Source organism: Carcharhinus amblyrhynchos, chromosome 13 (assembly GCF_965287045.1).
Source record: "Carcharhinus amblyrhynchos chromosome 13, sCarAmb.v2.hapA, whole genome shotgun sequence".
NCBI lineage: Eukaryota > Metazoa > Chordata > Chondrichthyes > Carcharhiniformes > Carcharhinidae > Carcharhinus > Carcharhinus amblyrhynchos.
In genome coordinates, this window is record NC_137336.1 from 71,102,687 (window position 1) to 71,116,470 (window position 13,784).

Here is a 13,784-nt window from a genome sequence, read left to right on the forward strand (position 1 = left end):
AGCCCCAGCACCCTGCCTTAGCCCCAGCACCCTGCCTTAACCCCAGCACCCTGCCATAACCCCAGCACCCTGCCATAACCCCAGCACCCTGCCTTAGCCCCAGCACCCTGCCTTAGCCCCAGCACCCTGCCACAGCCCCAGCACCCTGCCTTAGCCCCAGCATCCTGCCATAACCCCAGAACGCCAGTACCCTCCCTTAACTCCAGCAATCTGCCTTAGCCCCAGCACCCTTCTAACCAAACTTCCTTACAACCCCCTCATCCTACCCTCACACACTCCACAACTTAACCACCCCAGTGCCTGGTCCCCCAGCACCTAAACACCCCAGTGTCCTGCCACCACCTTCACAATCCCGCAACCACAACACCCCGCAAACCCAACACCCCGTAACCACAACACCCCAAAACCCCAACACCCAACACCCAACACCCTGCAACCCTGACACTACAACACCTGGCAACATTGACATCCCAACACGCCACAACCCTGACACCCCAACATGCCACAACCCTAACACCCAACACTCCAAAAGCCCAACACCCCAGCACCCTGTAACCCCAACACCCCAGTACCCTGCAACCCCAACACCACAACACCCCGCAACCCCAACACCCTGCAACCCCAACACCCTGCAACCCCAACACAACAACAGCCCACAACCCCGACACAACAACAGCCCTCAACACCAACACCCCAAAGCCCCAACACCCCACAATCCCAACAGTACAATACCCTGCAACACCAACACCACAATACCCTGCAACACCAACACCACAATACCCCACAACCCCAACACCCCAACCCTGCAACCCCAACACCCCAACGTCCTGCAACCCCAACACCACAACACCCCACAACTCCAACACCCCAACCCTGCAACCCCAACACCCCGCAACCCCAACACCCCAACCCTGCAACCCCAACACCACAACACCCTGCAACCCCAACACCCCAACCCTGCAACCCCAACACCCCAACACCCTGCAACCCCAACACCCTGCAACCCCAACACCCCAACACCCTGCAACCCCAACACCCCAACACCCTGCAACCCCAACACCCCAACACCCTGCAACCCCAATACCACAACACCCTGCAACCCCAACACCCCAACCCTGCAACCCCAACACCCCAACACCCTGCAACCCCAACACCCCAACACCCTGCAACCCCAATAGCACAACACCCCGCAACCCCAACACCCCAACCCTGCAACCCCAACACCCTGCAACCCCAACACCCCAACCCTGCAACCCCAACACCCCAACACCCCAACACCCTGCAACCCCAACACCACAACACCCCGCAACCCCAACACCCCAACACCCTGCAACTCCAACACCCCAACACCCTGCAACCCCAACACCCTGCAACCCCAGCACCTGCAACCTCAAAACCACAACACCCCAACACCTCAACACCCCACAACCCCAACACCACAAGACGCCGCAACCCCAACACCACAACAAACCGCAACCCCAACACCACAACACCCCGCAACTCCAACACCACAACACCCCGCAACCCCAACACCACAGCACCCTGCAACTCCAACACCACAACACCCCGCAACTCCAACACCACAACACCCCGCAACTCCAACACCACAACACCCCGCAACCCCAACACCACAACACCCTGCAACTCCAACACCACAACACCCCGCAACCCCAACACCACAGCACCCTGCAACTCCAACACCACAACACCCTGCAACTCCAACACCACAACACCCCGCAACTCCAACACCACAACACCCCGCAACCCCAACACCACAACACCCTGCAACTCCAACACCACAACACCCTGCTACTCCAACACCACAACACCCCACAATCCCAACACCACAATACCCAGCACCACAACACCCTGAAACCCCAACACCACAACACCCTGCTACCCCAACACCACAACACCCTGCTACGCCAACACCACAACACCCCACAATCCCAACACCACAACACCCCACAATCCTGACACCACAACACCCTGCAACCCCAACACCACAACACCCTGTAACCCCAACACCACAACACCCTGTAACCCTGACACCACAACACCCCAAAACCACAACACCCACAACCCCAAACCACAACACCTGCCAACCCTGACGCCCCAACACCCTGCAACTTCGACTCCACAACACCCTATGACCCCACACCACAACACCTCGCAACACCAACACCCAACACCCCGCAACCCCGACACCACAACACTCCGCAAACCCAACACCCAACACCGCAAAGCCCCAACATCACAACACCCTGCAACCCTGATACCTGGCAACCCCGACACCCCAACACACCACAACCCTGACACCCCAACACCCAACAACACCAACACCACAACACCCCTCAACCCCAACACCACAACACCCCACAATCCCAGCACCACAACACCCCGCAATCCCAACACCACAACACCCAGCAACCCCAACACCACAACACCCCACAATCCCAACACCACGACACCCCACAATCCCAACACCACAACACCCTGCTACCCCAACACCACAATACCCCGCAACCCCAACACCACAACACCCTGCTACCCCAACACCACAACACCCCACAATCCCAACACCACAACACCCCACAATCCCGACACCACAACACCCCACAATCCCGACACCACAACACCCCACAATCCCGACACCACAACACCCCACAACCCCAACACCACAACACCCCACAATCCCAACACCACAACACCCCACAATCCCAACACCACAACACCCCGCAATCCCAACACCACAACACCCTGCAACCCCAACACCACAACACCCTGCTACCCCAACACCACAACACCCCACAATCCCAACACCACAACACCCCACAATCCCAACACCACAACACCCCACAATCCCAACACCAAAACACCCCACAATCCCAACACCACAACACCCCACAATCCCGACACCACAACACCCCACAATCCCAACACCACAACACCCCACAACCCTGACACCCCAACATCCAACAACACCAACACCACAACACCCTGCAACCCCAACACCACAACACCCCACAATCCCAACACCACAACACCCTGTAACCCCAACACCCCAACACCCCCAACCCTGACATCACAACACCCCACAACCCCAGCATCACAATACCCTGCTTCAGTCTTGCAATTTCTTTGTGGTTGTTGCTACACATCCTCAACGCCTATCAAAGGACTACGTAGAAATTTGAATAAACATAGATTTTAATCAAGATTACATGAACGGTAGTGGGATAATGGCGAGACAATTTTGTTTTCACATTGTTGGTTTAGCAACATCACAAGAAGGAGATGAATCAATATTCTGAGGAAAAAGAACAAAGAACAAAGAACAACACAGCACGGGAAACAGGCCCTTCGGCCCAACGAGCCCACGCCGCCATCTTAACAATGTGTTTTTCCTCCTCCACCCTTGACCCATGTCTATGCTTATTGTGCACATTGGAAACCAGATTGAGGGGAGAATAATTTAGGGACAATTTGTTACACCAATCAGCCTAAGAGCACATCTTTGGAGTGTGGGAGGAAACCGGAGCACCCAGAGGAAACTCACACAAGCACAGGGAGAATGCACAAACTCCCACAGACACTGGCCCAAATCCATGTATCTGCACAGCAAACAGTGATAGTCACTGAGCTGTTGTGGTGCCCATCTGCTGGCCCAGTTTAAGCACGCACACGACGCAAAGTACTAGGCTACTCTCGAAACATCCAAGAGCAGCCCACGCACGACCCACCACGTGCATGCCCCTCATTAGACAACAAGGTGGACCGATGCACCTGCGGAGTAAAAGAGAAAAACATCAACACATATAACAGTTGATTTCCAGGAACGCCCCGAGGCTCTGATCCTTATTTAAAACAGTCTCCTATAACCCTCCATCCCTGTTTCGCTCATGTGTCTATCTAAGTAAACCTTAAACAAGTCCAGCATGCCTGCCTCCACCACCTTACTTGGCAGTGCATTCCATACCCCCACAACTCTCTGTGTGAAAAACCTCCCTCTAGCATCCAAATTATACCCCTCCCCCCTCACTTTAATCCCGTGGCCCCTCGTGACATTCGTCTCCAATCTAGAAAAAAGCCTGCCACTGTTTATCTATACCCTTCATTATTTTATACACCTCTATCAAATCCCCCCTTAATCTCCGTCTTTCTAAGGAAAAGAGCCCCAGTTTATCCAATCTTTCCTCATAACTCAGTCCTTCCATACCAGGTAGCATCCTGGTAAACCTCCTCTGCACTCTCTCCAGGGTCTCCACGTCCTTCTGGTAGTAAGGTGACCAGAACTGGACGCAGTACTCCAAGTGCGGTCTAACCAACGTTGCCACCTCCTTGGGCTTAGGGGCACTTTAAACCCAGCTGAGAGAGCACACTGGATTTCAGTTGAACTTGTCTCAACAACATTTTGAGGAATACATGTTCTACATTAGTGATCAATTTATCATTAAATCTGAAGATTGTGAAGTTTTTATGATTCAATTCTAAAAGTGCATACATAGTGTTTTATTGACCAGTGTGTGGCTCTGGAATAAGTGTACTGATATTAATGTCTAAACTTGATCCCACGTGGGATAGCAACATGTACTCAATATGTAAACATACTGAGTTTAGAACTAGGAGAATGTTCATTTCTTACAATTATTTAATGAATGTCAACATTAAAGTAAAGGGGAATTGCACTAGATTCTTGAACTGCTCTCTGAATTTAGTCTGTGACACAGCATAAATGCAAGTATTTGTGCAGCAACTCAGGAGCTGGAGCATGAATCCCATTTCTTGTACAAAATATGGTAGAATTACTATCCTGTACCCAACATACCATAATCTATTTGACACAGAATAGACCATAAACATTGCCCACAACAGGATGAAATTTCCTGAGATAAGAAATAGTAAAATGATGGACTTCCTTCGATTCTGCATCTCTGGATCACTAGGACTCCCTCCACTGCTGTGCATCTGGAGTCTCTTGCGGCCCCTGCTAGCCACTAAAATATGTCTGACGGTTAAAACATTGAGCAAAAAAATCAGAACAAATGGAATACATGGGGTTAGGATATAATGAAGGAACTCGATTGCTGCCCAGACACGTGATTCCCGAACATTGATTGCGACCTGACAAAACCAAGGGAGGTTCACAAGCCAATACAGGTCCGTGAACATAAAGTACCAGGTGATATTTTTCACACAGCCCAGCAGACTGACCATTCCCAGAACAATAACCGCCACTTGCTCCGTGCAATATTTATTTTTCCACTTTTGACAACAGATGGCCACAAATCGATCAAAGGTGAAGGTGACGGTGAACCAAACAGAGCAATCGGTGGCTACGTAAAGCAGAACGGCGTGGATATTGCACACAGGAACGGAATACAAGAACGTGAAATGTGTCCAATAGCGAATTGGAATCTGCCTCAGTATAAGGTCCATGATAATGACCAATAAATCCGCTGATACCATGGCCACCAGGTAGCGGGTGACACTTTTCGAGAGGTCGCACTTTCCTCGTATTAGTATCAAAATCGTCATGATGTTAACTGTGAGGAAGCACATCAAAGTAAGAAAATATATGTCAGACTGGCAGGGAGTTTACCAGATTTTCTGGCTATCTACGCAGTAAAAATGGTGCTGTTTCCTGTGACGTACTAACATGATTGCAACTGTCATGGGATGTTCTGCTACAGGGAAAGATTACAATTCAGGGAAATCAATAATTAATAGGAAATCAATATCAGCGAGTAAAAGAAACCCTAGGAACTGTAGTTTATAAGCAATCAGACAATGTTTGATGTTGAGTTATCATGTTTATTTTCCCTATTATTGTAACCGATCTTTAGTTCAAATCCTGGTCCTAATCCCGTTGGTCTGATGTACAACGGTGGAATACACTCCTAATCTGGCTTCTGATCATAACTGGCAAGATTGTTTTCAACCGTTCAACTCCATGCCATCTATCAGATGGGCAGGAAACTCTATCATTCAGATTTAAAAAATCAGAGAGAGAAAAATATATCGAAATCTGAGTGCCCAAGCTGGTTTAAAAAAATACCTTGAATGAACAGTTTCTGGATTCTAATCTCAAAGAGGAATTATAATTCTAAATCGAAGCAATTATGTCATTCTATGTGAAATATATTAGCTAAAAATATGGGGAAAGTGAGATTATGGCAAATACTGAAATCAGCTCGTACTGGTAACCTGGAATAATAATTTCAAGTAAAATTGAAGCAACATTTTAGGCAGAGAAAATAAATTTTCTGAGTAGAATTAACAGCTGAAATTGCTGATTAAAAGGAAGAAGAGGATGACACATAACTGATAGCATTAGCAGTTGTGTACAGAGATTTGCCAGGAACATGAATGAGTAGAAAAATAAATAAATGGGGAAAACATAATAACTAAGAGCAGGAGTAGGTCATCTGGTTCCTAAAGCCTGCTCCACCATTCAATAAAATCATGACTGATCCTTTTGTGGATTCAGCTCCACTTACCAGCCTGCTCACCATAACTCTTAATTCATAGAAATCATAGAAACCCTACAGTACAGAAAGAGGCCATTCAGCCCATCAAGTCTGTACCAACCACAATCCCACCTAGGCCCTATCCCCATGTGCATACATATTTTACCCACTAATCCTCTAACTTATGCATCTACGGTCAATTTAGCATGGCCAATCAACCTAACCTGCACATCTTTGGACTGTGGGAGGAAACCCACGCAGACATGAGGAGAATGTGCAAACTCCACACAGACAGTGGTCCAAGCCAGGAATTGAACGCAGGTCCCTGGAGCTGTGAAGCAGCGGTGCTAACCACTGTGCTACCGTGCCAGCCTGTTTTCTTTACTGTTCAAAGATTTATCTATCCTTGCCTTAAAAATATTCAATCAGGTACTCTCAACTGCTTCACTGGACAGTGAATTCCACAGATTCACAACCCTTTGGGTGAAGAAGTTTCTCCCCAGCTCAATCCTAAATCTGCTGTCCCGTAGTCTGATGCCTAGTTCTGGTGTCACCTGTCAGTGGGAACAACCTCTGTATTTCTATCTTGTTGACTCCCTTCATCATCTTGTATGTTTCAATAAGATCTCCCCTCATTCTTCTGAATTCCAATGCATATAGTCTCAGTTTACTCAGCCTCTCTTCATAAGCCAACTCTTTCAACTCCGGAATCAACCTAGTAAATCTACTCTGTACCCCCTCCAGCACCAGTATTATTTCTTCAGTAAGGAAACCAAAACTGTACACAGTACTCCAGGTGTGGACCTGACACAGCTGCAACATAACCTTGATGTTTTTAAACTCCATCCCTCTCGCAACGAAGGACAAAGTTCCATTTGCCTTCTTAATTACTTGTTGCATCTGCAAACCAACTTTTTATTCTTCATGTACAAGGACACCCAGGTCTCTCTGCACAGCAAGCATGCTGCAATGTTTTATCATTTAAACAATAGTCCATTTTGCTGTTTTTCCTACCAAAATGGATGATCTCACATTTATCAACATTGTATTTCATTTACCAGACCCTTGCCCACTAACTTAGACTATCTATCTCCCTCTACAGACTTTTAGTGTCAATGCACAAAGAGCAAAGAACAACACAGCACGGGAACAGACCCTTCAGCCCTCCAAGCCTGCACTGATCATGATGCCTGCCTAATTTAAAACCTTATGCATTTACGGAGTCCATATCCCTCCATATCCGTCCTATTCATGTACTCATCTAGTAAATGCCGCCATCATACTTGCTCCCACCATCTCCCCTCGCAGCGCGTTCCAGGCATTTACCACCCAAAAACTTGCCTCGCACATCTCCTCTAAACTTTTCTCCACGCTCCTTAAACTTATGTCTCCTTGTGACTTTTCTACCCTAGGAACAAGCATCTGACAATCCACTCTGTCCATGCCACTCATGAACATCATAATCCTCTGGACACTTTGCCCTGACGCTCATCTGAGTGTCATCTGCGAATTTTGACACACTACACTTGGTCTCCAACTCCAAGAAGCATAATAATACGAACATTTTTGTTTAGAAATGCTTGCTGACTTACCAGGGATACCAATAAGAGCGAGCATCGGATAGTAAACCTTTTGCACTTCTAAGAGGAAAATTACAATCTTGTGATCTAATGGAAGAGTCTCATCCATGTTTGCAGTCTGTCCCTCTTTTGATCAGACGCGGCGCTTGCTCTGTCACTGCAATGAGGCCCTGAAATGATGCCCTTATTAATAGGGGAGTGGGACTCTCAGGTGACAGGGGAGTGATCCATGGAGAGAAACATTGATTATCATCACTGAACAAACAAGTCATGTTAACCATTGACAATGGTGAATATAAACGCATTTTATGTCACAGCACATATATAGCCAAATACCAGAATAAACGCTACGTCTCAGAATACAAGTTCCGTACCTCCAGGAAATTGATGGAGCTTTTCACAAGGGGGCTGGCCAAAATGGAGACTACGATGGGAGTTGATTATAGTGGACCGTACCGAGATGTTTTACCACTTGTAGATGTTTGGTCAATATCTGTATGTCTGAGAAATGACAGCCAGAATCTATAAATCGAACAAAAAGTTAACAAGGAAGCCAATCCCAAAATATTTTAATACTGTAAAGAAGAATGAATATGGGGTTTAAGTTTATAGTCTATCTGCACCCAGAAATTTTCATACACGAAATGTATTAGACTGCAACAGTTAAATTACACAAATCATCAGGTCTAGCATTCTAAAGCAAATCCAATAAGATGCTTCTGCATGTGTTCTGGATGCCTTGCTATAGGAAAGTTGTTATTAAACTGGAGACACTGCAGAAGAGATTTATAAGAATGTTGCCAGGACTCATAGGACTGACTTATAAACGGGAGATTGGACAGGCTGGGACTTTTTTCTCTGGAGCATAGGACACTGAGGGGTGATCTTATAAAGATGCATAAGATCATGAGAGACATGGATAGGGTGAATGTACTCAGTCTTTTCCCCAGGGTTGAGGAATCGAGAACTAGGGGACATAGGTTTAAGAGGGGAACAAAATGTAATGGGAACCCCAGGAGCAACTTTTTTTACACAGAGAGCGTATGTGGAATGAGCTGCTGGAGTAAGTGGTTGAGGCAGGGACATTGACAACACTTAAAAGGTGTACATGGATAGGAAAGATTTAAAGGGATACGTAAAGTAAAAGTAAAAGTTTATTTATTAGTCATATGTAAGGCTTACATGCAATGAAGTTACTTTGAAATTCACCTAGTCACCATATTCCAGCACCTATTTGGGTCAATGCACCTCACCAGCACATCTTTCAGACTGTGGAAGGAAACCAAAGCACCCGAAGGAAACACATGCAAACATAGGAGAACATGCAAAGTCTACACAGACAGGGAATCACCAGGAATTGAACACAGGTCTCTGGTGTTCTGAGGCAGTAGTGTTAATTGCTGTGCCACCGTGCTGCCCTGGCAGGCAGCTTAGATGGGCTTTTTGGTCGGGATGGACGAGTTTGGGCCATAGGGCCTGTCTCCGTGCTAAAAATTCTATGATTCATAAACAAATAATATTTTAATGTTAGTTCACTTTTTATCAATCTTCTCGCAATTTCTACTTTTTCATTTTGCATTTCCAGTTCTTCTGAATTCTTCCTTTATGTACCGTGTGCTGTCACATATGTTATCCAGCTTTGCCTAACATGTTGAACTCTCTCTTCCAATTTCTGTGCTTGCTGTTTACCTTGTTTCCAATTTGGCTGATATTCGGAATTGTAGTCCTTTCTCCCAGGAACCAGGTCGTGTTAGTTTACCTTGTTTTCTCTGACACGTAAAATTTCAAGGCCTCTGCTTTAAAGCAGCTTCAGAACATTACAGCACAGTACAGGCCCTTCGGCCTTCAGTGTTGTGCCGAGCTATGTCCAAACTATGAAGCTGGGCTAGCGCTTAATACAAAAAAGGATAGCAAGAGTTTTTATAAATATATAAAAAGGAAGAGGCTGGCTAGGGTGAACGTTGGACCCTTAGAGGATGAGAAGGGGGACTTAGTGGTAGGGGATGGGGAAATGGCTGAGGTCTTGAATAAATTTTTTGTTTCGGTCTTCACGGAGGAGGACGTGAATAATTTGCCGGGTGTTAGAGATGGAAAGGTGGTAGGACTGGAGGGTCTCAATGACATTACTGTTACTAGAGAGGCGGTGCTCAACAGACTGGAGGGGCTGATTGTGGACAAGTCCCCAGGACCGGATGGAATGCATCCGAGGGTTCTGAAAGAAATGGCGGAGGTGATAGTGGATGCCTTGGTGGTTATTTTCCAGACGTCGCTGGATTCCGGGCAAGTGCCGGAAGATTGGAAAACGGCTAATGTTACGCCATTGTTTAAGAAGGGTGCCAGGCAAAAGGCGGGGAATTATAGGCCGGTTAGTTTAACGTCTGTTGTAGGTAAAATGTTAGAATCCGTCATCAAGGAGGAAATAGCGAGGCATCTTGAGGGGAATTGCTTGATAGAGCAGACGCAGCACGGTTTCGTTAAGGGGCAGTCGTGTCTGACAAATTTACTGGAGTTCTATGAGGATGTGTCTAGGGCAGTGGATAGAGGAGAGCCGGTGGATGTGGTCTTTCTTGATTTTCAGAAGGCGTTTGACAAGGTACCTCACAAGAGGTTATTGCAGAAGGTCAGGGGACATGGAGTTGGGGGTAGGGTGTTAGCGTGGATAGAGGACTGGTTGTCAAATAGGAGGCAGAGAGTGGGGGTCAATGGGTGCTATTCGGATTGGCGGTTGGTGACTAGTGGAGTGCCCCAGGGGTCGGTGCTGGGGCCTCAGCTATTTCCCATTTATATAGATGATCTGGAGGAGGGAACCGAGTGTATGGTGTCGAAATTTGCTGATGACACCAAGATTGGTGGAACGGCAAATTGCACTGAGGGTGTGGAGAGTCTGCAGAAGGATCTAGATAGGCTGGGCGAATGGGCCAGGAACTGGCAAATGGAATTTAATGTTGGCAAGTGCGAGGCGGTCCACTTTGGTAGGAATAATGGTAGGAAGGATTATTACTTACGTGGAGAAAAACTGCAGCAGGCGACAATGCAGAGGGACCTCGGGGTCCTTGTGCATGAGTCGCAAAAACCCAGCTTGCAGGTACAGCAGGTGGTCAGGAAGGCAAATGGGATGCTGGCCTTCATAGCGAGGGGGATTGAATATAAAAGTAGGGAGGTCTTGCTGCGGCTATATAGGGCATTGGTGAGACCGCAGCTGGAGTACTGTGTACAGTTTTGGGCGCCGTACTTATGCAAGGACATTTTGGCCTTGGAGGGAGTGCAGAGGAGGTTTACTAGGCTGATGCCGGAGTTGAGGGGCTTGAGCTATGAGAAGAGGCTGAATAAACTAGGCTTGTACTCGTTAGAGTTTAGAAGAATGAGGGGAGATCTCATTGAGACGTATAAGATGATGAATGGGATGGATAGGATAGAGGTGGAGAGACTCTTCCCGCTCAGAAAGGATAGTAGGACTAGGGGGCACAGCCTCAAGATAAAGGGGGGGCAGTTTAGAACGGAGTTGAGGAGGAACTTCTTCACTCAAAGGGTGGTGAATCTCTGGAATTCTCTGCCCGTTGAAGTGGTGGAGGCTACCTTGCTAAATATTTTTAAGACGCGGGTTGATGGGTTTTTGATAAGAGAGGGGATTAAGGGTTATGGGGAGAGGGCGGGAATGTGGAACTGAGCCACGACAGATCAGCCATGATCTTATTGAATGGCGGGGCAGGCTCGAAGGGCTAGATGGCCTACTCCTGCTCCTATTTCTTATGTTCTTATGTCCAAACCAAGATCAAGCTACCCCATTCCCTATCATTCTGGTGTGCTCCATGTGTCTATCCAATAATCGCTTGAAAGTTCCTAAAGTGTCCGACTCCACTATCACAGCAGGCAGTGTATTCCACACCCCAACCACTCTCTGAGTAAAGAATCTACCTCGGACATCCCTCCTATATCTCCCACCGTGAACCTTATAGTTATGCTCCCTAGTAACAGCCACATCCACCCGAAGAAATAGTCTCTGAACGTCCACTCTATCAATTTCCCTCATCATCTTATAAACCTCTATTAAGTTGCCTCTCATCCTCCTCCGCTCTAAAGAGAAAAGCCCCAGCTCCCTCAACCTTTCCTCATAAGACCTACCCTCCAAACAGGCAATATCCTGGTAAATCTCCTCTGCACTCTCTCCTATGCTTCCACATCCTTCTTATAGTGAGGTGATCAGAACTGAACACAATATTCCAAATGTGGTCTCACCAAGGTCCTGTACAGTTGCAGCATAACCCCACGGCTCTTAAACTCATACCCCCTGTTAGTAAACACTAACACACTATAAGCCTTCTTCATGGCTCTATCCACTTGAGTGGCAACCTTCAGGGATCTGTGGATATGAACCCCAAGATCTCTCTGTTCCTCCACATTCCTCAGAACCCTGTCGTTGACCCTGTAATCCACATTTAAGTTTGTCCTACCAAAATGAATCACCTCGCACTTATCAGGGTTAAACTCCATCTGCCACTTTTTGGCTCAGCTCTGCATCCTATCAATGTCTCTTTGCAGCCTACAACAGCCCTCCACCTCATCCACTACTCCACCAATCTTGGTGTCGTCAGCAAATTTACTAACCCACCCTTCTGCCCCTTCTTCCAAGTCATTGATAAAAATCACAAATAGCAGAGGACCCAGCACTGATCCCTGTGGTACATCGCTGGTAACTGGCCTCCAGTCTGAAAATTTTCCTTCCACTACCACCCTCTGTCTTCTAAGAGACACAGTAAAAAGTCTGACAACACCAGGTTTTAATCCAACCGATTTATTTGATAGTAAACGCACAAGCTTTCGGAGAGTTCTCCATTCACCTGACGAAGGGACTAACCCCAAAAGCTTGTGCGTTTACTATCAAATAAATCGGTTGGATTAAAACCTGGTGTTGTCAGACTTTTTACTGTGTTTATGCCAGTCCAACGCCGGCATACCCACATCATGACTTCTAAGAGACAGCCAGTTACTTATCCAATCAGCCAAATTTCCTTCTATCCCACACCTCCTTAAGTTCTTCATGAGCCTACTATGCGGAACCTTATCAAACGCCTTTTTAAAATCCATGTATACCACATCAACTGCTCTACCTTCATCCGCACACTTAGTTACCTCCTCAAAGAATTCAATTAAATTTGTGAGGCAGGACCTACCCCTAATGAAACCGTGCTGACTATCCTGGATTATCTTTCCAAATGGTCATAAATCCTATCTCTCAGGACCCTTTCCATTAACTTACCGACCACCAAAGTAAGACTAACTGGCCTATAATTACCAGGGTCATTCCTATTTCCTTTCTTGAAGTGGGGAACAATATTCGCCACTCTCCAGTCCTCTGACACAATCCCTGTGGACAGTGAGGACCCAAAGATCAAAGCTAAAGGCTCTGCAGTCTCATTCCTTGCCTCCCAAAGTATCCTAGGATGTATCCCATCTGGCCCAGGGTACTTATCGACCCTCAGGTTTTTCAAAATTGCTAATACATCTTCCCTCAGAACATCTATCTCCTCCATCCTTATCAGCCTGTATCACCCACTCCTCCTCAAAAACATGGCCCCTCTCCTTAGTGAACACTGAAGAAAAGTATTTATTCAATGCCTCACCTATCACTTCTGACTCCATGCACAAGTTCCCACTGCTATCCTTGACTGGCCCTAACCTCACCCTGGTCATTCTTTTATTTCTCACATAAGGGTAAAAAGCCTTGGGGTTTTCT

The 13,784-nt window shown here is 47.0% G+C and overlaps 1 protein-coding gene across 1 annotated transcript; it reads right to left on the reverse strand.

Moving 5' to 3' along the window:
* Positions 1–4,647: 4,647 nt before the first annotated feature.
* Positions 4,648–8,159, reverse strand: LOC145351311 (putative G-protein coupled receptor 139). The gene is made up of 2 exons (XM_080200934.1): positions 8,063–8,159; positions 4,648–5,546 (listed from the first exon to the last, which is right to left on the reverse strand). The coding sequence occupies exons 1-2, from the start codon at positions 8,157–8,159 to the stop codon at positions 4,648–4,650; spliced, it is 996 nt and encodes a 331-aa protein (XP_080057060.1).
* Between the last annotated feature and the right edge of the window lie 5,625 nt (positions 8,160–13,784).